Raw genomic sequence first — 27,962 nt, 5'->3', positions numbered from 1 at the left:
AAATGCCCACACATGCACATATACATACCTATACATTTCAACATACTGCATGTTCAGGCCCCGATCACACAAAATCCTTTTCACTCCATCTTTCCACCTCCAATTTGGTCTCCCTCTTCTCCTCGTTCCCTCCACCTCCGACACATATATCCTCTTGGTCAATCTCTCCTCACTCATTCTCTCCATGTGCCCAAACCATTTCAAAACACCCTCTTCTGCTCTCTCAACCACGCTCTTTTTATTTCCACACATCTCTCTTACCCTTACGTTACTTACTCGATCAAACCACCTCACACCACACATTGTCCTCAAACATCTCATTTCCAGCACATCCATCCTCCTGCGCACATCTCTATCCATAGCCCACGCCTCGCAACCATAAAACATTGTTGGAACCACTATTCCCTCAAACATACCCATTTTTGCTTTCCGAGATAATGTTCTCGACTTCCACACATTTTTCAAGGCTCCCAAAATTTTCGCCCCCTCCCCCACCCTATGATCCACTTCCGCTTCCATGGTTCCATCCGCTGACAGATCCACTCCCAGATATCTAAAACACTTCACTTCCTCCAGTTTTTCTCCATTCAAACTCACCTCCCAATTGACTTGACCCTCACCCCTACTGTACCTAATAACCTTGCTCTTATTCACATTTACTCTCAACTTTCTTCTTCCACACACTTTACCAAACTCAGTCACCAGCTTCTGCAGTTTCTCACATGAATCAGCCACCAGCGCTGTATCATCAGCGAACAACAACTGACTCACTTCCCAGCTCTCTCATCCCCAACAGACTTCATACTTGCCCCTCTTTCCAGGACTCTTGCATTTACCTCCCTTACAACCCCATCCATAAACAAATTAAACAACCATGGAGACATCACACACCCCTGCCGCAAACCTACATTCACTGAGAACCAATCACTTTCCTCTCTTCCTACACGTACACATGCCTTACATCCTCGATAAAAACTTTTCACTGCTTCTAACAACTTGCCTCCCACACCATATATTCTTAATACCTTCCACAGAGCATCTCTATCAACTCTATCATATGCCTTCTCCAGATCCATAAATGCTACATACAAATCAATTTGCTTTTCTAAGTATTTCTCACATACATTCTTCAAAGCAAACACCTGGTCCACACATCCTCTACCACTTCTGAAACCGCACTGCTCTTCCCCAATCTGATGCTCTGTACATGCCTTCACCCTCTCAATCAATACCCTCCCATATAATTTACCATACATATGTACACATGTACATATTCACACATGCTGCCACTCCCAGATATCTTAAAAACTTCATTTCCTCCAATTCTCCATTCAAACTTAGATGCCAATTAACTTGTCCCTCAACCTTACTGAACCTAATAACCTTGCTCTTATTCACATTTACTCTAAACTTTCTCCTTTCACACACTTTTCCAAACTTAGTCACCAACTTCTGGAGTTTCTCACTGGAATCAGCCACTAGAGCTGCATCATCGACGAACAACAACTTGCTTCCCAAGCTCTCTCATCCCCAACAGACTGCATACTCGCCACTCTCTCCAAAACTCTTGCATTTACCTCTCTAACCAACCCATCCATAAAAAAATTAAACAACCATGGGGACATCACACACCCCTGCTGCAGACCAACATTCACTGGGAACCAATCACTCTCCTATCTTCCGACTCATACACATGCCTCACACCTACATGTATGCCAAGACATTCACTAAACTCTCCATCCACTCTTACACATGCATTTACCCTCTAAATAAGGCTTTCATACCATCTAACAGTTGTCCACATACACCATACATCCTAAACACATCCCATAAAGCATTCTTCTCAACTCTGTCATATGCTTTCTCTAGATCCATAAAAGCTGCATACAACTTCTTACCTTTCACTAAATCCATTTCTTCAGTCATCTTTACAACAAAAATCTGATTCACACATCCTCTACCTTTCCTAAAATCCACTTACTCTTCACTTATTCTGCATTCAGTCACCTCAATCACTATATCAATTAACATTCCTGCATACACCTTTCCTGGTATACTTACCAGACTTATTCCCCTATAATTGGTACATGCATCCTTAGCACCTTTTCCTATGGATAAAGGAACTAATGGCTTTCAACCAATCCTCAGGCACAACCTTCTGTTTTCATGCTGAATTACATATCAGATGCATCCACTCTATCACACTTTCTCATCCATACTTCAGCATTTCAGCCATGATCCCCTCCAATCCATTTTTTTTAAGATAAAGTAAAGAGGAATTGAAGAGGTGGGACGGGTGAAGGTAAAGTTGTGGGAAAGAAGAATGGGAGAGACAGTTGGTGGGCAATCCACCTTGCTATTTTTATATCTAGCTATGGTTTCTGACTAAATGAGTTAAAAGGTGTCTTCATTTATATAGTGGATGGGGTGAGTTGTTGATTTTTATTAGGCTACACACTTTTCACATAAACATTTCCACTCATACATCCACTCTCCTTTTTCACCTCCACATAAATATTTCCACTCATACATCCACTCTCCTTTTTCACCTCCTTCCAGTATAGTTTCTTTTTATCCCAAAACTTTTCCCTGAACTTCTCTCCAAAATCTTCATCTACTCTTTCTTTGTTTTCCTCTATCAGCTTAAAATTCTGCTTACATGTATTCCTCCCTCCTTTACCAAATTTCCACTGGTGCATTCCTATCGAGCAACCTACCATGTCTTCTTCATCTCTTCCACAACATTTCTAATCCAACATGCATTGTCTTTTTTATTCCTATCTCCCTCAGGACCTTGTATCCAACTACTAATTCTGCAACCTTTAATAGTATTTCTCTAAACATCTTTAACACCTCATTCACACGACTAACATCCCTACATTCATTACACTTCCATCTAAGCTTTCAGTTACCTTCCTTTCATACTCCTCCCTGCATTTTTCTGATTTATCTTCTCACTTGCAACTTTTACCTCTCCATTCTTCCTTACACCATAGTTGCACTTCTCCCTTTTTTCCCCTCCTTAATGATCTAGAACAGATAATCAAACAAAAAAACAAGTTCTCAACTCTCACAACCACTTCTAAACCTCTTCTCATTTTCTGAACCGCCTCATTATAGTTACACTATTTCAGTCACATCTAACTGGGCATACACATTCTCTATCCCCACCCCTTGAAAAACAAACTTTGGCACCATTGGAGAGTTCAACAGTCATCCTTGCCTGGCTTTTTAACTGACTTTCCTGGAACAGGTACTGCTTCACTGCTGGAATGCTTCCTGTAGTGTTTCATGTATATGAGAGGTTACAATGGCTTAGAGTCCTATATGCAATCTCCCACTCAATCTTTACCTTTCTCCCAAGTGTCACAGTTTGATCACTCTTGCTTTGAGGCCTGTCACATAAGGGACAGAGTGTACCAGGCCATGACACTCTTCCCTTCCCCTGCAACCCAACCCTCTTCTATTTCTGCAGGGAATCAATGCAAAGCTGTACAATGTAGAGTCAAACATACTACCATAATAGTAGTGTGCTGATCTGATTTCTTATACTTACATCTTTTTTGGTCCTTAACTAGAAAAATCTCCAATAGCTTCTGCAATTGCATATGACATGATCAATCTAAAAGTAACCACCTACATGATAAAGCTGCTCTCTTTTGGTGTACTGATTTCCTCCAATTCAATTTGGGGTTATCATGCTTCTAATCCTCCATCCCCATCTCCTCCCACTTAACCTATGCTATCTCCTATACTCTCCTCACACAGGATTTTCCAAGTACTCTCTCCACACCAGGTACACAAAGCATATGGCCAAGATGGCATTATTCCTGGAGTCCTAAAGGAATGTGAGGCATGTGTGGGACAGATTGAAGTCAAGCAATATATTCAGGAGGTGACATGCTATCAATTGGCTGGACCTAGGCATATGATGCAAGTCTGGAAATAGGTTTATGGGGCCAAGTAATGGGCTGGGGGTTCTAGTTTGGGTTGCACTGTACATGATAGCTAGAGAATGGATGTGCGCAAATGACACAGTTATGTGTGTGTGTTCCTGACTCTTACCTTGCTATCCCAGGAAACAGCAAAGTATGGCATAAAAATATCATGCTCATTCAGTATTTCCTGCACTAGCAAGGTAGTGCCAGAAAATAATGAAGGAATATCACCTACATCTACTCTAATCTTCTTTCTTTCTTTCATACTATTTGCCATTTCCCGCGATAGCGAGGTAGCGTTAAGAACAGAGGACTGGGTCTTTGAGGGAATATCCTCACCTGGCCCTCTTCTCTGTTCCTTCTTTTTTGGGAAAAAAAAAAAAAACGAGAGGGGAGGATTTCCAGCCTCCCGCTCCCTTCCCTTTTAGTCGCCTTCTACGACACGCAGGGAATACGTGGGAAGTATTCTTTCTCCCCTATCCCCAGGGGATCTACTCTAATCTATCTTGTAAAATAGGTTGTAACTCTCTACAAACAGGCCCTACAGACCTTTCTGTGATTTACTGCGACCACTTCACATGCCCACTGACAGCAAGTTTCCCCTGTAAACAATATCCCTCTAATTTGCTCTCCTCCTTGCACACCTCACTCTCCTGCATGTTCAGGCCCCAAACACTCCATCCTTCCAATTCATTCTCAGTTTCCCCTCCTTGTTCCCTCTAATTCTAAAGTGTACACATTTTCAGTCACTCTCCTTACTCATGCTCTCCCTTTATCCAAATCATTTCTGCACAACCTCTTCATCTCTCTCAAACATATGCTTCTTATTAACATATACCTCTGTTGCCCTTCCATTTCTTACTTAATCAACCCTCTTCACACTACACAGTGCCCTCAAGCAAGTAAACACACAGAAAATTTCTGGGATCTTCAAGTAACAATGAAAAGGACATTACTGCTCTTACCTGAAAATTGTTACAGGGGTGTCTCCAACCTCATCCACAAACACATGATCACAAAATCCAATTTCTTCTTGCGTTGGACAGGTTAGCTTTGGTAAGATTGTAGCACCAACTGTCTTGCACAAGCGACGCAGATCCCACTTGCTAATGACACGTACTGCCATAATGTCATACTTGTTCAAGTAATGAAGAGCAAGGTCACCTATCTTGCCACCTGCTACAACTACTGTCACCCCAGCTTCTGACAGAGCTTTTACCTGTTAAAAAAAATCTCACTAGCAAATGTTGTATGAAGAAATAACAAAGACAAAAAAATCATTCTGTAAGGGAAGATATTTTATATTGCATCAGAAAGTATACAAAACAGAGACCTTGCACAACAAAAAGGTTCAGCTGACATTCAACTCCCAAGGTACTCCTTATGTCACTGGGCCAGAATTCGACAAAGCTGTGCTAAGTGAGATATACAAACCATAAAACACTAAAAAGTGTAACTCAGTTGCTTACCACCAAGCCAGAGAGGATGATCAAGGAAGTTGAAGTAATATATTAAGCAGTTGAGCCTAACAGTTATAAGTGACATACTGACCCTGATATCCAGTGTGCCATTACCTCAGCCCTGAATATCTCTGTAGGTGATTCCCCTCACTTTCTTCTGCACAGGGAGAAGAAACTGCCTGCAAACTGGTGTGTTCTAAAGCCAAGGCCTGTGTTTAATGTAAAGGGTTACTTGCAAACTCATTCAGCTCAGACACAAAATGTATTTTGCAATGTAAAATGATGCTTACAAATGGCAAGTAAGGCTGTGATTATCATCTCACAACTTAAGACAACAAAGGAAAATGATGCACATGAGAGAGTTAGTCCCAGATAGGAGTGGACCTCATCAAGTTTCTGGAATCATTCCTGGGACCCTATAGACTAGAGGTGAAATTTTGGCTGCACTCCACCAGTACAACATGAACTGTTCTCATGAGATAACTACAATGCAATCTATAAGTGTAAAAAACTGGCTTTTGGTCAGATAGACAATAACCAGAGTAACTGTGAAGACGCAGTCCAGAGGAAACATACGTCATAAAAGCTACGAATTTTACAAGAAAGCCCCATTTAGTTAAGGATAACTCTTGTTTAAGGTAAGTGTAGATGTGGCCTGGTTATAGCAACCATATTGCTCTGTGCTCCTCAGTATACCCTAGAAAGTGCCCCTCGGGAAGTGCATGAAGCAGCCTGGTTACTGTAGCAGAACATCTAGTTATAGAGGAACTAGTAGTTACCATGCTGTGTACATACCTATGGTAGGTTTTTAAGAGAGCCTTGAGATAGGTTGAATATGCATTTGTAGTGTTGTAGGGATGTGTGATGTCCACAGAATAGATGAGACAATGTAACTCGAATATGTCTGAGTAGTGTGGTTTCAGATGGGTATACACCCGGTGGGATGGTGTCTGAGCCTGAGTTGGGAGAAGGGATTGCTTAGTGTTTTTCAGGTTATCTCGGTGTACGTCTGTTTTTGTCAGTGTTGTGTTTGTTAGGGATATGAGATCTGTAAGTATAGGTTTTAGAAGTTTGAAGAATCAGTAAGCACTTTATATCCAATAGAAGGTTGGTGGTGAGTTATGGAATAGTTTGGATTGGAAGGGTCTAGTGCTGTTGCAAAGAAATGAATGCAAAGCATACTATGGTAGCTTGTATTAGGAAGATCTTTGTTTCACTGTATAGGTGTTGACAGGGTGGGTTACCAAGCAGATCATACACAATATAAGATGGTGCAGAAGAACCACTGGTCAATGATATGAGGGCATTCTTTTTCTCACCCATATCTGGCACCAGTTAGTGTTCTGAGGGTATTTAGTATGTTGCTTCTACATTAATATGTGTGAAGTGGAGAATGTCAACTGAGCATCAAGTGTGATACCTAATAAAATTGGTGTGTTGAGTGGGAGTGATCGCCCATTCAAAAAGAGAGAAGGGCAAAGGTTGAATTCATGTCTGTCTGGAGTTAAAAAGGTGACTGGAGACTTCAGTGATGATGGTATTTCATTACAGGTGAGCTACTGTTCCAATGGCATTATGTTTGTTGTTTTTGCCTTGATGCGTGTGGTGTGGTAAATGAATGTCATGTGTATCACATGTGATTCCTAAAAATGTTCTTGAGTCGTTGAGTGGGAGCGGCAGCCCATTCAACGTGATAGATGGGTTTAGGTTGGATTCATGTCTGTCTGTGGGGGGACCTACTGTTCCTACTGTATCATGTGCAATAAGTTTGTTGTTCCTTCTACTGTCAGGGTGTTGCAATTTGACTGTAAGGTCATCTTCATATAAAAGAACCCTCACAATAAAGTCTGCAGGAGGTAATGGAAGGTCATATAGGAAGATTAAAGTGGACTGGAAAAAGAATTGTTCCTTAGGGGAACTCAACTGCAGAGCTTAAGGGTTACTGTGGACAAGAAAAAAATCCTTAAGTATCCTCTAAAAGCAATTAATCTGCTCTACCCTAAACAATACCTCATCTGCCTGGTCAACCACCCTATAAAAAGCAAATACAACAAAGCTGCTAACCATACAAAATTGAACACTCACAACAATCATTGTCTGCTGAGCAGCAACAACAACTACACAATGCAACAACTCAACAATTATGCAATGCAACAAAGATCCTCCTATTACAGTCACATCTAAATCTACTTAGCACTCAATTCTTTACAACAGTACTAGACCCCTTCCATCCAAAACACTCTGTAACTAACCAACACCTAAAAAGAAATAAGAACCTTAACCCTGCTTCATACTTAAGCAACCCATACTCACAGATCCATAAAAAAAAATATCCATCCCAAAATGACACGACAAGCACAACCTAACAGTCTTATACACCATCCCATCACATACAACTATCGAGACCATGCACCCAATACATATGTAATTTACACTGTCATATCTATGCTTTGGACACCATATCCTAAAACATTACAAACACCATCACATCTGAGGAGACAATGCAACTACCATAGTGAATACACTGACCACTTACTGCTCAACTTCCCTGTCACTCTCCTCAAACACACATATATCATTACATTGTGGTCCTACCGGGAAGATATAGCCTGCTTCCATGAGCACTGCAGAAGCCCATTAAAGAAGACATAAAGGAGTCCTGAGGCAAGTGGCTAAGGTATATATATATATTTATCATTCATCTTATACTTTGTCGCTGTCTCCTGCTTAGCGAGGTAGCACAAGGAAACAGACGAAAGAATGGCCCAACCCACCCACATACATATGTATATACATACACATCCACACATGCACATATACATACCTATACACCTCAACGTATACATGTATATACACATACAGACATATACACATGTACATAATTCATACTGTCTGCCCTTATTCATTCAAGTCGCCATCCTGCCACACATGAAAATGACAACCCCCTCCCCCCTCATGTGTGCGAGGTAGCACTAGGAAAAGACAACAAAGGCACAATTTGTTCACACTCAGTCTCTAGCTGTCATGTATAATGCACTGAAACCATAGCTCCCTTTTCACATCCAGGCCCCACAGAACTTTCCATGGTTTACCCCAGACGCTTCACATGCCCTGGTTCAATCCATTGACAGCACGTCGACCCCAGGTATACCACAACATTCCAATTCACTCTATTCATTGCACACCTTTCATCCTCCTGCATGTTCAGGCCCCGATCACTCTTTCCACCTCCAATTTCGTCTCCCACTTCTCCTCGTTCCCTCCACCTCTGACACATATATCCTCTTTGTCAATCTTTCCTCACTCATTCTCTCCATGTGACCAAACCATTTCAAAACACCCTCTTCTGCTCTCTCAACCACACTCTTTTTATTACCACACATCTCTCTTACCCTTTCATTACTTACTCGATCAAACCACCTCACACCACATATTGTCCTCAAACATCTCATTTCCAGCACATTCCCCCTCCTCCGCACATCTCTATCTACAGCCCACGCCTCGCAACTATATAACATTGTCGGAACATACCCGTTTTTGCTTTCTGAGATAACGTTCTTGCCTTCCACACATTTTTCAACGCTCCCAGATCCTTCGCCCCCTCCCCCACCCCATGACTCACTTCTGCTTCCATCCGCTGCCAAATCCACTCCCAGATATCTAAAACACTTCACTTCCACCAGTTTTTCTCCATTCAAATGTACCTCCCAACTGACTTGTCCCTCAACCCTACTGTACCTAATAACCTTGCTCTTATTCACATTTACTCTCAGCTTTCTTCTTTCACACACTTTACCAAACTCAGTAACCAGTTTCTGCAGTTTTTTTCGAAGGAGGTAAATAAAGTGTGTAACACAAGGGAACAAATGGGAACTTCAGTGATGGGGGGTAATGGGGAGGTGATAACATGTAGAGGTGATGTGAGAAGGAGATGGTGTGAGGATTTTGAAGGTTTGTTGAATGTGTTTGATGACAGAGTGGCAGATATAGGGTGTCCTGGTCGAGGTGGTGTGCAAAGTGAGAGGGTTAGGGAAAATGACTTGGTAAACAGAGAAGTAGGAAAAGCTTTGCGGAAGATGAAAGACAGCAAGACAGTGGATTTGGATGGTATTGCAGTGAAATTTATTAAAAAAAGGGGGTGACTGTATTGTTGACTGGTTGGTAAGGCTATTTAATGTATGTATGACTCATGGTGAGGTGCATGAGGATTGGCAGAATGCTTGCATAGTGCCACTGTACAAAAGGGAAAGGGGATAAAAGTGAGTGCTCAAATTACAGAGGTATAAGTTTGCTGAGTATTCTTGGGAAATTATATGGGAGGGTATTGATAGAGAGGGTGAAGGCATGTACAGAGCATCAGATTGGGGAAGAGCCGTGTGGTTTCAGAAGTGGTAGAGGATGTGTGGATCAGGTATTTACTTGAAGAATGTATGAGAGAAATACTTAGAAAAGCAAATGGATTTGTATGTGGCATTTATGGATCTGGAGAAGGCATATGATAGAGTTGGTAGAGATGCTCTGTGGAAGGTATTAAGAATATATGGTGTGGGAGGGAAGCTGTTAGAAGCAGTGAAAAGTTTTTATCGAGGATGTAAGGCATGTGTATGTGTAGGAAGAGAGGAAAGTGATTGGTTCTCAGTGAATGTAGGTTTGCGGCAGGGGTGTGTGATGTCTCCATGGTTGTTTAATTTGTTTATGGATGGGGTTGTTAGGGAGGTGAATGCAAGAGTTTTGGAAAGAGGGGCAAGTATGAAGTCTGTTGTGGATGAGAGAGCTTGGGAAGTGAGTCAGTTGTTGTTCACTGATGATACAGCGCTGGTAGCTGATTCATGTGAGAAACTGCAGAAGCTGGTGACTGAGTTTGGTAAAGTGTGTGAAAGAAGAAAGTTAAGAGTAAATGTGAATAAGAGCAAGGTTATTAGGTACAGTAAGGTTGAGAGTCAAGTCAATTGGGAGGTTAGTTTGAATGAAGAAAAACTGGAGGAAGTAAAGTGTTCTAGATATCTGGGAGTGGATCTGGCAGAGGATGGAACCATGGAAGCGGAAGTGAATCATAGGGTGGGGGAGGGGGCGAAAATCCTGGGAGCCTTGAAGAATGTGTGGAAGTCGAGAACATTATCTCGGAAAGCAAAAATGGGTATGTTTGAAGGAATAGTGGTTCCAACAATCTTGTATGGTTGCGAGGTGTGGGCTATGGATAGAGTTGTGCGCAGGAAGGTGGATGTGCTGGAAATGAGATGTTTGAGGACAATGTGTGGTGTGAGGTGGTTTGATCGAGTAAGTAATGTAAGGGTAAGAGAGATGTGTGGAAATAAAAAGAGCGTGGTTGAGAGAGCAGAAGAGGGTGTTTTGAAATGGTTTGGTCACATGGAGAGAATGAGTGAGGAAAGATTGACCAAGAGGATATATGTGTCGGAGGTGGAGGGAACGAGGAGAAGTGGGAGACCAAATTAGAGGTGGAAAGATGGAGTGAAAAAGATTTTGTGTGATCGGGGCCTGAACATGCAGGAGGGTGAAAGGAGGGCAAGGAATAGAGTGAATTGGATCGATGTGGTATACCGGGGTTGACGCGCTGTCAATGGATTGAATCAGGGCATGTGAAGCGTCTGGGGTAAACCATGGAAAGCTGTGTGGGGCCTGGATGTGGAAAGGGAGCTGTGGTTTCGGGCATTATTGCATGACAGCTAGAGACTGAGTGTGAACGAATGAGGCCTTTGTTGTCCTTTCCTAGCGCTACCCCGCACACATGAGGGGGTAGGGGGATGGTATTTCCATGTATGGCGAGGTGGCGATGGGAATGAATAAAGGCAGTCAGTGTGAATTGTGTGCATGGGTATATATGTATGTGTCTGTGTGTGTATATATATGTGTACATTGAGATGTATAGGTATGTATATTTGCATGTGTGGACGTGTGAGTATATACATGTGTATGGGGGTGGGTTTGGCCATTTCTTTCGTCTGTTTCCTTGCGCTACCTCGCAAGCGCGGGAGAGAGCGACAAAGCAAAATAATAATAATAATAATAATTTTTTTTTTTTTTTTTTGCTTTGTCGCGAAAATACATCGGCAGTAATAAACTACAGGATGAATGGAATACACTGCTGCATTAAAGAATGCCAGAAGTACTGATACATTCATATCTTCAAGGGCCAAGTTTTAACATCATGGTAAGGAGCATTAGGAATTTACACATTTCTAATAATACAAGAAGCAACCTAATGAACACTAACAGAAACTCAAGCTCAACTGTTTCATTTCTTTTCATTCTAGTCTTCCTCATTCTTGTCCCCATTTCAACATAGTGACAATTTCATGAACAAGAAGTCATCACAGTTGTTCAACTGAAAAATACCAAAATACTGCATCAAAAAACATCCTTTCTTTTACACTTACCTCATCTTCCATCTTTGTTTCCTCCCCTCGTGAAAAGTTGGCAAGTTCATCAGCTGTCTTGATCAAAACTGTTCCCTTTGTCTCTGTGGTGGTCACATCATATGGACAGGAATACACGGCAACTTTTCCCTTCTTTTTTGATGTAACAGAGCCTTCAACTTTTCTTTGGAACACCATTCCCTGTTGGAAAGTTTCATGTACAAAGAATGTTGAAAGGCCTTAGGGTGAATTACAGGTATGATGATGTAACAAAATATACTAGATGCTGAACTGGTGTTTCAAAATGTTGGATCAAAAACAACTGGAGAATAAGTATAGTGAAAAGTCTGAGGGTATACAAGATCATTCTATATCCTATGTAGTGCAAGATCTTGTTGAACCTGACTGATATGCATAGGCAGATGTAACATTAAAATCAAAAAGTTAAAAATCCTAATATAACTTTCTGAATAATCAACCACCATGAAACATCAACATCTATCATCTATCTATCAATCTATCTATCTATCTATATCTCTGACACCTGTTACCTTTGGAAACTCCCTCAAGGGGATGGCCAAGGAAAAAGTCTCCGCAATTGGTGAACTCCAGTAACACTTTTTAACCATTAGTGCCTCATCCCTAACAGGAAACTGGCAGAGGGTAACTCTAGCATATTGTTTTCAGAGGCTTCTACCAACTGTTCCTACTGCCTACTTCTACCTAATGGGTATATCTAATTTTCTAACCTATTATGTCTACCTACTACTTCTATCTAATGTTCCTACCTACTACTTCTATCCATTGCTCCTACCACTCTGTGTACAAACAGCACTCACCACAGGAAAAATAGTTACGAAAGAATGAGTTGTGTGAGTCAAGTGTTGTCAACTGCTATGTGTGACAAGGAGGGATTGTATGTTTGTGGAAATAATGCCAGCAGCCTACGTGTGGTTGAGGCAGCAAGAAAAGACAGCTACCTGGGTCAAAGGAATGTAGCTTGATAACCAGTGAAGTGCTAGCTCACTACACAGCTATTACTAAGACTTCCGATACCCATGTGGGTTATATCTATCAATAACTATTATACATAATCTCTGTTTCCTGCATCAGCAAGGTAGCACAAGGACAGACAAAGAATGCCCCAATCATTCATAATCATTATTCATTTATTATACTTAATCGCCGTGTCCTGCGTTAGCAAGGTAGAAAGAAACAGGCAAGGAATGGCCCAACCCACCCACACACACATGTATATACATAAACACCCACACACATACATATGTATACACATATACATATTCATACTTGCTGCCTTCATTCCCATCGCCACCACACCACACTGGAAACAGCATTCCCCCTCTTGCAAAGTAGTGCCAAGAAAGACAAAAAAAAGGTCACATTCATTCACACTCAGTCTCTAGCTGTCATGTGTAATGCACCGAAACCACAGCTCCCTTTCCACAACCAGGCCCCGCAGACCTTTCCATGGTTTACCCAAGACGCTTCACATGCCCTGATTCAATCCACTGACAGCACGTCGACCCCAGTATACCACATCGTTCCAATTCACTCTATTTCTTGCACGCTTTTGACCCTCCTGTACATTCAATCCCAGATGGCTTAAAATCTTTTTCACTCCATCCTTCCACCTCCAATTTGGTCTCCCACTTCTCCTTCTTCCCTCTACCTCTGACACATATAACCTATTTGTCAATCTTTCCTCACTCATTCTCTCCATGTGACCAAACCATTTCAACACACCCTCTTCTGCTCTCTAAACCACACTCTTTATTACCTCACATCTCTTACCCTTTCATTACTTACTCGATCAAACCACCTCACACCACATACTGTCCTTAAACATTTCATTCCCAGCACATCCATCCTTCGGACAACACTATGTATAGCCTATGCCTCACAACCATATAACATTGTTGGAACCACTATTCCTTCAAACATACCCACTTTTGCTCTCCAAGATAACGTTCTCGCCTTCCACACATTCTTTAACGCTCCCAGAACCTTCGCCCCCTCCCCTACCCTGTGACTTACTTCCGCTCACATGGTTCCATCTGCTGCAAAGTCCACTCCCAGATATCTAAAACACTTCACTTCCTCCAGTCTTTCTCCATTCAAACTTACCTCCCAATTTACTTGTCCCTCAACCCTACTGAACCTAATAACCTTGCTCTTATTCCCATTTACTCTCAACTTTCTTCTCTAACACACTTTACCAAACTTAGTCACCAACTTCTGCAGTTTCTCACCAGAATCAGCCACCAGTGCTGTATCATCAGTGAACAACAACTGACTCACTTCCCAAGACCTCTCATCCACGACAGACTACATACTTGTCCCTCTCTCCAAAACTCTTGCATTCACCTCCCTAACCACCCCATCCATAAACATATTAAACAACCATGGAGGCATCAAACACCAGTCGCAAAACGACATTCACTGGGAACCAATCACTTTCCTCTCTTCCTACTCATACATATGACATACATCCTTGGTAAAAAAACTTTTCACTGCCTCAAGCACCTTACCTCCCACACCATATACTCTTAAAACCTTCCACAAAGCATCTCTATCAACTCTATCATATGCCTTCTCCAGATCCATAAATGCTACATACAAATCCGTCTGTTTTTCTGAGTATTTCTCACATACATTCTTCAAAGCAAACACCTGATCCACACATCCTCTACCACTTCTGAAACCACAATGCTCTTCCCCAATCTGATGCTCTGTACATGCCTCTACTCTCTCAATCAATACCCTCCCATATCCACTAATATATACAAACACACATATATATATATATTGGAATGGATCACAATTTTGCGTGTGATCAAGATATTCCTATGAGTCCACGGGGAAAATGAAACACGAAAAGTTCCCAAGTGCACTTTTGTGTAATAATCACATCATCAGGGAAGACACAAGAGAAATATAACAGTCAGTTAATATACATCGAAGAGACGAAGCTAGGACGCCATTTGGTAAACATATATGCACACATACAAACATTACCAACATACACATATACATATTCATGCTTGTCTTCATCCATTCCTCTCACTACCCCGCCCCACAGGAAAACAGCATTGCTTATCCCCTGCTTCAGCGGTGTAGCGCCAGGAATACAGAATAAAAGGCCATACTCATTCACACTCAGTCTCTAGCTGTCATGGTAGTACCAGTATATACCTTCCTGTCTGGTGGGTGCCAACCAACTACTACCCACCAGCAACATCAGCATGTGCATGTATACAGCGAAACAAAATACCTATTTGCTGCAGTTTTTCACTCAAAAAGATGAAATAAATATATACATAGAGGTGTCACCAGACTCCATCTGCAAATGATTACACTGCAAGCGAGAGTTACTATCCATGTAACTGTCAATGGATGAAAAGGAATACAGTCTCACCAAGATGTTTTCAACTCATAAGGAGTCCTTCATCTACTTGCTCCACAGTGAAGTGCAACCTTAAAATTGCAGAACTTAAAAAAATCCTTGGGTTACACAATAACTTTTTTTCATATCTGATTGCCATTTCCCACATTAGTGAGGTAGCACAAGGAAACTGACAAAAAAAGACCTATCTACTCACATACACAGACAGACATATACATATGTACATATTCATACTTGCCTTCATCCATTCCTGTCGCTACCCTACCCCATAGGAAACAGCACCTGTATGTTCATGTGCGATTTCAAAAGTGGTGGGGTGGCAATGGGAATGGATGAAGGCGGCAAGTATGAATATGTACATGTGTATATATGTATATGTCTGTGTATGTATATGTATATGTTGAAATGTACAGGTATGTATATGTGCGTGTGTGGGCATTTAAGTATAAACATGTGTATGCGAGTGGGTTGGGTCATTCTTTCATCCGTTTCCCTGCGCTACCTCGCTAATGCGAGACAGCAATTAAATATAATAAATAAATAATGTATATATGAGTGGTTGGGCCATTCTTCGTCCGTTTCCTTGCGCTACCTCGCTGACGCAGGAAACAGCGGTTAAGTATAATAATAATAATACAATAATAATGTGTATATGAGTGGATGGCCCATTCTTCATCTGTTTCTTGGCATTACCACACTCACGCAGGAAACAGCAATTATGTATAACAAAAAAAGCTAGAATCTAAGGAATGCAAAAATGGTGTTCATCAATTTTCAAGTTCCATTCAATTCTTTTTAAATTTCCCATCCTTCTTTTGTTTCTCTGGTTGTGCTCATCCAACCATCGAGTATCTACCACTATACAAATAATATAAATCAACTCATCTTCTACCAACCTGCACCACTTCAGACTTGTGGACTCCAGAGCCAAGAATTTTGCATATCCGCACATTGTCAACATTGAAGGTTGTCTTCTCAGGAAGAATGCCAATACAGGCACGGGCCACAAGTCTGGCAAGGAAATCCTCATTGCCAAACTGCTTGCTCATTATAGATGTGCGCAGAGCTTTAGTTACCTGTAATTAACATGCAAGAAACAATTAATGACTATCATGAAGTGTTAGTAACTTATGACATAGCACGAATACTTTGCTGAAAAATTAAAACTATTTTTCAACCATCTATCATCATTAACTCCCTTCTCAATTTCAAGGGATGGATCAGGAGTATACTGACTGAAATCATTCCTTCATACATGTTCTCAACTTCTGGTCAAAGTTAAAGTGAAAAAGCCATTTTCACTGATTAAAGTGCTTCTTGCTTTCTTACGTTGTGTACTACATTGATGTGTCATGTGAGATAAGGAAGCTTTCTTACTTTGTGTACTACATTGATGTGTCATGCGAGATAATCTTCATTCATATAAACTCTGTACACAAAATACTTTCACTGCATTCAATCCAGTCATTCATCTGACATCAGACATACTTGTAACCCTAATCAATTCTCTCATTACATCTACCCATCTTTCCTTCAGCCTACCTCTCCCTTGTACTAAACAGTGCTATCATCCTCTTGACCAATCACTCATCTACTTTGTTCTATAGTTATAACATTTTTTAATTATGCAACTTTCCAATGATTTCATGCCACATTTCATTCTCACACCATTTCTCTATCTATCCTCCTACTTCTAACTATACTATGCAAGACATCCCACTCTCTATTCTTATTTTTCGTGTGTCCAGACCAATAACCACTTAAGTTTCAGGTCCATAATTCAGTCTAACATGTACTCCTTAAAGCAAGCTTCCTGCAACCTCTCTGCTTAATTTCCCACAACCATCCTTATGAAACTTTGCACCTAAATATGAATTACACTCATAATTTTTAGTTCTTCATCATGAAAAATGATAATACTCTGATTTCCAATCTTTCACAGAGTAGTTCTACATTCATTTACATTCATACTCAGCCATGTCCTCCTACATAAGGTAAGATACAGTATAAATATATCACTGAGGCAACTCATTATTCAATCCAGCACTTCTGTTTTTTGCAAACACAATACCATTTGCACACAACACCTGTGGCAACTTCCAGTCTGACTGACAGATTAATTTTTTCACATTTGAACCACTTCTGCATTATCATGACAGCATCAGAAGCAAACAACAACCTCAATTGCACAGATCTACTCTCTTGCTTTCATTATTATGTACGAAATCCAGAACCAAGTTCCATAGAATAATGCCCTGGTTCAGCCGAATGACAGCATATAACCCCTTGTGGACCACTTAAGTGCAATTCATTCCATCCCATGCATGCCTCTCATCCTCCTGAATGTTCAGGCCACAATACCTCAGAGCCTCTGTATCCTTCCATCTCTTTCTCAGTCTCCCCCTCCTCCATGTTCCCTCCATTTGACATGGACATGCTCTGGGTCAGTCATTCTTCATTCATCCTCTCCTTGTGTTCAAACCATTTCAGCATAAGTAGGTGAAGTCTTTCAAACTCACGGCCCTAAACACCAACTCAGTCTTACATTTAATTCCTCCATGATTAGCCCACCTCACACCACATACTGTTCTCAAGCAATCATTTCCCAAATATCCAACTTTTTCCATTCTACACTAAGGGCCCAAGACTGGCATCCATATAATGCTCCTGGAACTTTATATCTTCAAACATGTCGATCTTTGCCATAACAGACACTAACCTCTCTCTCCACACACTCCACAATGCACTGAAGACCCTAGGCCCCTTTCTTTTGACTTGCTTTACCTTCCATGTTTACTCCCAAGTACCTTAAGCATGCCACTACCTGTCCTATCATACAAAATGCAAACATGCAGTACAGCTTTTTGGTGCTCATTGCTCATCAGTTTTCTTTAACTTACATAACTACATAAACTCATCTGAATTTCAGAATGATTTGTAAGTCATGATGAAAATTAAGAATATCATGATCTTTCAGTCGTGTCAAAGTCTACGAAGCCTGGTACACACTGCTGTAAAATGACAACTAAGTCTTCATCTGGCATATGAAAAAAATCCCATTCTTGCACTTCCTATCTTTATCATGTACAACTTACTTGTTCAACATTATGTGGGTCAGTAACTTCCCAACACTTTAGACTGGGTAAAACTTCAAGAGCTTTATGGAGAGCTAACTGATATCCCTCAGCTACATCTGTGGGTGTGAGACCCATGCGGATCAGATCTTCTGCAGCTTCCAGTAAAGCTCCTGCAAATATGATTACCCAATTGGTGCCATCTCCCATTTCCTGCTCCTGCATCTGGGAAGCTAAAACCATCAATTTGGCTGCTGGATGTTCAATCTGTAAATAACACAAAAAATATATCATTTATACCTCTACACAAATTGCACATACTCTAAAACTAATCACTCCAGAGGGAATGGTCTTGAAGAGTGAAAAACCTTTCCTCTCCAAAGCGGTGCCCTGCAAGTACTGAGATATTACTTCCAGAAGACTGTGTCTTTCTAACCTCGCCAACTCAGAAATGAAACTCAGATTCACCCCCCTTTTCAGCAGATTCAAATCATGAAAGCCTCTGCACATCTGAAGGTTACGCTCTCTCAGCCAATCAGCGAATGACCACTGGCTGATGTAATCATCCCTTTACCTCTCCAAAGCCAGTGAACTAATTCAACAGATCTTGGCATCAACCCAAAGTAGTCAACACAAAGCAGAGATAGGTTTTTCAAAAAGAAGGGAAGGCCAGGTAGGGCAAGAAGGAAAATTGCATGCAGTGCACTGCCTCGAAGTAAGGGTTTAACATTAATAAACAACAATGGCAACAGTCCTCCAGCACTTTCCTTCACTTTTTGAGAGTTGAACCAAAAAACCATGTTCTCTGATCTACACATACCCTACCTTTTCTAAAACTTCCCTACTCCTCACTTATTCTCCATTCAGTCACTTCCATCATTCTATCAATCAAGAACATAGGCATACACTTTTCCCTGATATACTTAACAGACTTATTCTCCTTTAACAGTTACATACATCCTTAGCACCTTTTCCTTTGAATAAAGGAACAATAATACCTTTCACCCAATCCTCAAGCAAAACCTTCTACTTTCATGCTAAATTACATGGATCCAATGTATCACAATTGCACCTCCACACTTCAACATTTCAGCTGTAATCCCATCCACCTGCATATCCTTCCTCCCTTCAACCTCATTATCACACCCTTTTTACCTCCCTTCTTGCTGCTGATCCCTGCATTTGTATCCTTGCCCTTCCATTCTATGTAACAATTGCTGCTTCACCTTTTCCCACATTCATCAGTTCTTTAAAATACTGTTTCCTTCTTCCTTTTGATTCTGCAACTCCCCTTCCTTACTTCCCACATTTACATTTCCACTCTGACATCCACCTCTTTCCTTTTTCAACCCCTTCCTTAAACTTTTCACTCAACTTTCTTCCAAAATCTTCATCTACTCTTTCTCTGCTTTCCTCTATCAGCCTCTTAATATTCTGCTCACACATTTATATTCTTTTCTCCTCCTCTGCTGAACTTCCACTGGTACATTTGTTTCAAACAATTTACCACATGCTTTTCTTCTCTTCCACATCATTTCTAATCTAATCCATCCACCATGGATTTCTCTTTTTATTCTAAATCTCACAACACTGTATCCAACTACTAATTATATAATCTTTAAAAGCTTCTTGAAACATTTATAACACCTTATTCACCCATAACTGCATCCCTACATTTACTGCACTTTCATCTAAACTTTCTGTCACCCTTCTTCCATATTCCTCCATGCATTTTTTGATTCATCACTTCACTCGCTAACCTCTCCATTCTTCCTTGCAAAAGCATATATACATACCCACGTAAACTTCATAATTCCAATCTTTCCTTTCACCTCATGATTCCTAATTTATGCCATGCATGCTCTGTAACACTTGCCTATACTCTCAGCGATAGCATAACTGCAACAGTCCTCTTCTCTGATAATTTTCATCCATTATCATCCATACCACCCCTTCCACATCCTCCCATAACTTGCATTCATCAGCTCCATTTTCAATCCATACACCCTGCTCAAGGATGTAGGTGTCCCCAATCCCTCGCACCTCCAAACTTAACTTATAGATTTCTCCATGAGCTTCCTCCTTTTACTCTCGCCAGTCTTTTCATTAACATTCAGAGCCATCATCCCTTTTACTCTCCAGCATAATTGGTGGACTCCAAAGCCTCTGATTAGCCTTTAATGGTTCAGCCATGACATGCCAATGGCAACAAGTAACTCTAATGCAGTGTTTCCCAGGGGCAGTGTGGCTCTCAGATTGTTCAAAAAACTAAAAATTCAGTACATCTTAGGAGTCTGTCTGTTTTAAAAAGTGCCAGGTGAAGCCAAAGCATGGAAATAGAATGAGTCACAGAGGTCAAGAATTCAGGCTGTGGAAATGAGCTATTTGATAGGAGCATGCCACATGACTAGATGAAATGAAGAAAGAAATGGGGATTGTATGAGAGATTTGGTATAGCATGGAATGCAAAGGGAATGCATTGTGGAGTGGTAAAGTGGGTGAAATGTAAAATACTTTAATGTGGTTTGGGTATGTGGAAAGAATGCAAGTTGGGAAGTATAAAAGGTAATCTTCAGCCCATTGAGAAATCTACCCTTTATTCCAACCAGAAGATCTTGTTTGTAAATTAACCTCTGATGGTGTGCAGTGCCAAAAGCTTCCTGGCAGGACAAATACACAGTCTATCCTAACAACATTTGGATCTAAGAGAGAGCTCACTGTCATATATGTCTGGCAGAAATGTACTGCTCAACCTCCTTTCCTTGAAACCATGTTGTCTCCCAGCTAGGAATAACTTTCATATTTATTATCCCTTCTGATGTTTCACACACCAACTTGTAAAGAAGACTGACCTACAGTTCACCACAATTTCTCGATTACCTTTCTTGTGTATAGGCAAGACATTTGCCTTCTTTCACATCTTTGGAACAGCTCCTTCCTCTATACAACAAGCAAACAATATTTCAAGTGACCTATGAAGAGCCTTTGCATATTCCTTCCGCACATATTGGAAGATGTTATCAGGACTGTTCATTACCATTCTGTTCATACAGTATTTCCAGATCCTACCCTCTGCATACCATGCACAGTCTGTACATTTCAGCATTGCTTCTCTTCCTAAATACCTTCCAGTCCTCTTCCAATACCCTGGTTTCATTTAATCTTACTGTATGCCATCCTTCATTCAATCCCTCAGTATATCTGCACACAAGACTCTTCTTATACACACTAACATTAAGCAATTCCTTCACACATACACCATTTCCTTTCTTCCTAAACTCACCAAAAATTTCACTTTCCCCTACCATGAAATGATGAAATTCCACCATACAGGATTTTCAGTACATTCATATACAGAGCAGCCTTTCCTATACACATGTGGCAATCAAAAAGTATCCCAATTATGCTTGGTTACTGCCAATCCCATTCACCCATGTATACTTATATAATCACCTTATCATTTTTTTTATTTTCATTTCCTTCAATTCATGCACTTACCGGTAAATCTTTATCATACTATAAATACAAAGTATTTACTGTTTAAAGTAGTGACAATTATTTTTTTCGTTTTTGCAACTTAGGTCCCTAATCCTTTTTTTCTACATACCGTAAAAATTCTAAATTTTGCAAATTTTAGCCATTCACAAACACTGTCAGAACTGAACCCAGGCTCATGAACAATTAAGAGCTAATTGTATTGAATTACCATAAATATTTCAATGATACAAAGGAAAGAAGACAATACTGTATTCTGAAAAAATAAAAAATATGATGCAGTAATGTATTTTATATTACTGCAGAGGTTGGTGACTGAGTTTGGTAAAGTGTGTGAAAGAAAAAAGCTAAGAGTAAAGGTGAATAAGATCAAGGTTATTAGGTTCAGTAGGGTTGAGGGACAAGTCAATTGGGAGGTAAATTTGAATGGAGAAAAACTGGAAGTGTTTTAGATATCTGGAAGTGGATTTAGCAGCGGATGGAACCATGGAATCGAAAGGGAGTCACAGAGTGGGAGAGGGCGTAAAGGTTCTGGGAGCATTGAAGAATGTGTGGAAGGCGAGAATGTTATCTCGGAGAGCAAAAATGGGTATATTTGAAGGAATAGTGGTTCTAACAATGTTATATGGTTGTGAGGCATGGGCTATAGTTAAGGTTGTGTGGAGGAGGATGGATGTGTTGGAAAAGAAATGTTTGAAGACAATATGTGGTGTGAGGTGGTTTGATCAAGTAAGTAATGAGAGGGTAAGAGAGATGTGTGGTAATAGAGTGTGGATGAGAGCAGAAGAGGGTGTATTGAAATGATTTGGTCACATGGACAGAATGAATAAGGAAAGATTAACAAAGAGAATATATGTGCCAGAGGTGGAGGGAACAAGAAGTGGGAGACCAAATTGGAGGTGGAAAGATGGAGTGAAAAAGATTTTGAGCAATCGGGGCCTGAACATACAGGAAGGTGAAAGGCGTGCAAGGAATAGAGTGAATTGGAACAATGGGGTATAATGGGGTCGACATGCTGTTAATGGATTGAACCAGGGCATGTGAAGCGTCTGGGGTAAACCATGGAAAGTTTTGTGGGGCCTGGATGTGGAAAGGGAGCTGTGATTTCAGTGCATTACATATGAAAGCTAGAGACAGAACAAATGTGGCCTTTGTTGTCTTTTCCTAGCGCTACCTCACGCACTGGGGGAGCTGTTTCAGGTGTCGGGGTGGCGATGGTAGTGGATGAAGGCAGCAAGATTGAATATGTATATGTGTATATATGTATATGTCTATGTATATGTATGTTGTTTTTTCATTTATTCATCTATTCACCCATACATTACGTTGAAATGTATTTGCCTATGTGCTTGTGTTGGCGTTTGTGTATATGCACGTGTATGTGGGTGGGTTGGGCCATTCTTTTGTCTGTTTCCTTACGCTACCCGCTAACACGGGAGACAGTGACTAAGTATAATAATGTTAATATATATATATATAGTTATCTAAAAGGTGGAAAGATTCTTCTCATAAATTACCAAGGGAGCATCTTGTAAACAGAACACCCACTCAGCTTGTGAACATGAGAATTAGTAACCATCCAGTTATTTGGTCAGAGCACAATAATGAAATATAATCAACTCAAACTGATGTCAGCTTTAGATAACATGTCAGAATGGTAAACATGAAAACTTTTCGTACATCAATAATGGATGATCTTACCTCCAGCTCTCTGATTATTGTAGCAGCATCATTAGTAACAAAAAGCTTCTCCAAGTGATTGATGACCATTTTATTGCGACCCTGGGGTCCATATGCAGTCTTTAATGTCTTGCTAAATTCCTTGCATGCCGAAATGTTGCGGAAAACTGCTTCCTCTAGCCCAGAAAAGTGCTGAAAACAAAACAATGTCCCATCCTTATAACTTTCTTATATTGCACTTAACACTTTACTGACCTTTAAGACAATAATTAGTACACATTAGAAAAAGCAACATACTTGATACTTGGATCTATGTGATCTAATTAAGCCCTATACAAACTTGTATTACTGTAGGTCCTAAAAACCAGAAAAATATCTCACAAGTGAACTGTCTGTGGGTCAGTCATCCTGATTACTTTGGCATCATACAGATATGATGATAAGTGCAGGTCACAACGTAATCAGACAAAAAGGGCCTTGAAACAGGCAAATGACCCAAGCCCCACACACCAGGGTTAATATCAAAAAGATACTTAATTTCATTTTTTACCTTCAATGTATTTTGAGGATAACATTAAAAGTGAGTATACATGAATATACCTTAAGCGATATCTTTGGTGGTTAAAATATATGTTTCACCAAAAAATAACTCTAGATACCATTCTCTTAACACTACATTGCAATATACAATGACTCAATATTCAAGGGTAATTGCATTTAACTAATCTAGACTATTAACCTTAATCCTGATCACAATCAATAACTTTTCATATATATATATCAACATAACTATATTTCCTGAACATTACATAAGCATTCCAATAGTCAATACGAAAAACTATCAGCGATGTGGAGCCATTCCACACAATTATCCCGAACTGGTCGAGATCAATTGAATCCTAGTCGGCAAAATAACTACTGCATCCTGTACTTTCGTTACAATATCACAGAATGTATATAACATTCCATTATCTTAACTTTTAGAGCTACAAATATAATTAAAGGTTAAAATCGCCGGGAAATCGTTATCTAAAGCAATACATTACGTTACTGGGGAGTAAATAATTCAAGCAAATAAAGAGCGGTGAGTCACCATTGATTTTACCATACATATTTGACTTTGAACTTAAAACCCCGACTGAACTACAAATTACTTTTCGCTGTTTCAATTAGATTAACCTAGACGTCAGGAATCCTGATCATATTAGTTTAATAACACTTTACAATTTCATGTGTCAGACTGGGAGCTGGGACATGTGGGCCGCTGATTCATCGCAAGTATATCAATGAATATAACGCAACTTCTACATATAATTATGCAGTATTCAAACAGAAACCATTGCCGGTTGACTTACCCTGGCACCATCCTTCAACATGGATGCAAATCCAGGTGCTTTGGGCACATGTAACGCCATTTTCGGTGATGATTTTGTTCAACTGTGATGATCAGCCTCAGTCTTGCCTGCCGCCCAGCAGACGGCACGTCAGGCCTGCCAATATCCTTCATGAACATTCCAGACTATTCCATTATTTGAGATATGACTGCCATCTAGTATCCAAATCAGACACTTTTAGTCATTTGAGTTACGTTTCTGAGCATGATTATGTTCAGCTTCCATGTGTACATGCTTATGATGCCGTAATTACGATGTTTGAGAATAGTAAAGGTTTCGGTGAAGTTGGTTGCCATGGTTCTCTCTTTTTGGAAGTTATTCTACTCATATCATTGAATTAGATATGACTGGTACTCTGTCTAGACTCTGGATATTATGCGTGAATAATTTCATCCCTATGATATCGCATAAGTGCAAGACTTCAAAATATATAAAGATCAATTACTTGAATAATCCTCACTTCTACATAATTAACCATACAAATAAAAAGTTGATGAATACATTGAAGAATTTACAAAGATTATAGTCGATAAATAAGGTGGAAGTATATCTTGATGAAAACTAAACATACATGATCCCTGAGAGGGGAATGGCCAGAAGAGGGCAGTAGCATCTACAGTAGTAAAGGTACAATGATGGCGGTTAGGTTGGCCCGGCATCTGTCTCGAGTCAGTATTTTTTATTATTGTATATATTTTTTTTAGTTTAAGCTCAGTACCATTTGTTCAAATTATTCTTGATGATACAATCTTCTTAAAACAGATGTAAAGTTGAGTGAATAATCCTGTGAAACGGATAATTTTTGGTAAAATCACCGGTTTCTGAAGGAAGCAATCAGCTGACTCCGGTCTGCTTCTGACTATGACGCAACTTTCTCTTTCAGGGAATGTATAGTCTAGAAATAGCGGTGTAAACAGTGTGGATAGCTTTTCATATGATATAGTAACAGAGGTATTCGTTTGCAGAAGAAATGGACTAGAAATGTGTAGTGCGTCATAGCTTGGGTAATTGTTTAGATGAATGAGACCCTCTGGCTATGTTGCATTTGCATGAACTTTGCACTATTTCTCAGTATACTTATGAACGTTGAAATATATTAGTATGTCGCAGTATACTTATGAGTATTGAAATATGGAAAAGGTGAAACTTGAGAAATTATGAATGTGGTAAAATTACCTTTTCGAACATCCATCTGTTCCGAAGTGGAAATTATGGTTTACCGTAGATTATTGATGTGTGTTGCACGAATCTGACCTTTATTGCTGCCGCAAATCAATACCCATTTTGGATATCCTCCCCTTCATCCAATGATGATGGGGGCCCCTCCCCTGTGGGAACCGGAGTTTTGGGTGGGGTGAATCAACAAAAAGTGATTTGCAATGGAAATGTTTCGAATCGTTCAAATATCACCATCGTAGAAGCCATTTCATTCCAATCAAACCTAACCTCACCATGGGCTACCGTAGTAACCTTACCGTAACGTATTCACAGATGTGCTTAATGAAACTCGGGAGACTTGGAATTTGAGGTCGTCTGGTTAGACGCACGTCACTGCAAAAACAAAAAAAATACTTTGATTTTCCAACAATATTGTAATTTCATAGGGAAGTAATAATCTCCGGGAGAAATGGCCTAGAAGAAAAGGGTCATAGAATTGCTGAGAGTACTGATTTCAACTCTGTAAGATTCCAAAATTCTATGGATGTCCGAAACGGTAATGGTACTGAGGGTTATAATATCACTATAGATTTGAAAGCGATCTTATACTTTGTAGAATATTTATCTGCATCGTGGGAAAAGTTTTCTATGGGAACACAAGAGTTTTAATGTACTTTTGAATGAATGGGGTTATAAGTTTATCGCAGATTCAGTGCTGTTATCTTGAAGGATATTGAGTAGTTTTCTTCAACAATGTAGTGCATTAAGAATACAAAAAAAGTTGCAGAGCATTACAGTTTAATGAACAGTATCAATTATGACATCAGTGATAAGAGTTATAGATCTTGGGGAAAATGTAGGGATAATTAATGTAATAGTTGGTAATACTCTTGTGAAATAGCAGCTGAACCACTAAATACCTTACCTGGTTGTTAGAAAAATAGTAGAAATATACCAACACTTAGACTGATTTTCCATTGGGTTTCATATAGTTGTTCACTGGTATCTCTAAAACCAAAATACAGAGAAATTTACCAAAAATCAGAAAGATTTCAGTAGGGTCTCAGAGATACACTTGTATTGTTGTAAAACAAGTCAAATAATGAATTTTGTGAATGTAATGGTACATGTCATTGCAATTCCTGACATTTGCTGTAGGCAATCATACATAAAATGTTGTGATATGCATGTGATATCACCAATAAAATTCTCATAGTACAAACAGAAGTACAAGATGCTGCCATACTTTTCTTTTGTAGGTGGTTGTATACATACTATACCATTAATGTTGAAGTAGTTGAAAGCTAAGAGATCTACAGAACACATGAAAACATTTCCTAACCTCTTTAGCTCCCGAGGTATATCTTGATTTCTGGTATTTTAATTTAGATAAACCAAATATACCCTATGATTGTTATTATTAACCCTGCCTCTTCAAAAGGGATAATTTTAAAAGGGATAATTCTGGAGAGTTTCTCCATTCCCCCTGTGTTCTGTTCTTGTCAGGATTATCCTTAGTGGATTTGGCCAAACTCATCACAGGCACAGGTACCCTTCCAAAGCAGTCCTTTCAAGGCCTTTGAGCCAAATCGTCATCTCTTTCCTTATGAAATGGTTATGAAATAGTTTTGGGTGGATTTTGAAATTCAGCAATCCCTGTTAAGAAAATTTTAGGGTGGCTCCTGACTTCTGTCATTAAGAATAGACTGTTGTAGAAATGATAGGCAAGAACATCTTAGAGTCTGTAATGGGACTAATATATTTTGGATCTCTTTTCTGAACATCCACAACTGGAACAGACTCAATATGACCACTTTACAGTGTGTTCACCAGATCTTGCAGTGTGATAGCAGGACAATCATCTCGAGTGCTGCAGGTAATGGTGATAAGATCCTGTTTACTAAACTAACCCAATTTTGTGTCTTTGTTTTCTTTGCACCTAGAAATTGTAATTCATGCAGAACT

The 27,962-nt window shown here is 39.9% G+C and overlaps 2 protein-coding genes across 2 annotated transcripts in view; one reads left to right on the top strand and one right to left on the bottom strand.

Annotated features, from left to right (window-relative positions):
- CCT8 (chaperonin containing TCP1 subunit 8) overlaps positions 1-24,959 on the bottom strand; it is a 29,539-nt gene extending 4,580 nt beyond the window's left edge. Inside the window, exons 1-6 of the mRNA XM_071685097.1 lie at positions 24,801-24,959; positions 23,467-23,637; positions 18,292-18,537; positions 16,093-16,272; positions 11,794-11,973; positions 4,904-5,157 (exon numbers count right to left, since the gene is read on the bottom strand). Coding sequence (XP_071541198.1) covers positions 4,904-5,157; positions 11,794-11,973; positions 16,093-16,272; positions 18,292-18,537; positions 23,467-23,637; positions 24,801-24,860 — 1,091 coding nt within the window. The 5' untranslated portion in view covers positions 24,861-24,959. The remainder of the gene's footprint in view (positions 1-4,903; positions 5,158-11,793; positions 11,974-16,092; positions 16,273-18,291; positions 18,538-23,466; positions 23,638-24,800) is intronic.
- A 447-nt stretch (positions 24,960-25,406) lies between these two features.
- The window catches only part of LOC139761164 (aconitate hydratase, mitochondrial-like), a 43,657-nt gene continuing 41,101 nt past the window's right edge, over positions 25,407-27,962 (top strand). Inside the window, exon 1 of the mRNA XM_071685140.1 lies at positions 25,407-25,507. Coding sequence (XP_071541241.1) covers positions 25,472-25,507 — 36 coding nt within the window. The 5' untranslated portion in view covers positions 25,407-25,471. The remainder of the gene's footprint in view (positions 25,508-27,962) is intronic.

Source organism: Panulirus ornatus, chromosome 3 (genome assembly GCF_036320965.1).
Source record: "Panulirus ornatus isolate Po-2019 chromosome 3, ASM3632096v1, whole genome shotgun sequence".
Taxonomy (NCBI): Eukaryota; Metazoa; Arthropoda; class Malacostraca; order Decapoda; family Palinuridae; genus Panulirus; species Panulirus ornatus.
The sequence above is the reverse complement of the archived record's forward strand: the minus strand, read 5'-3'. Positions and strand labels throughout refer to the sequence as shown.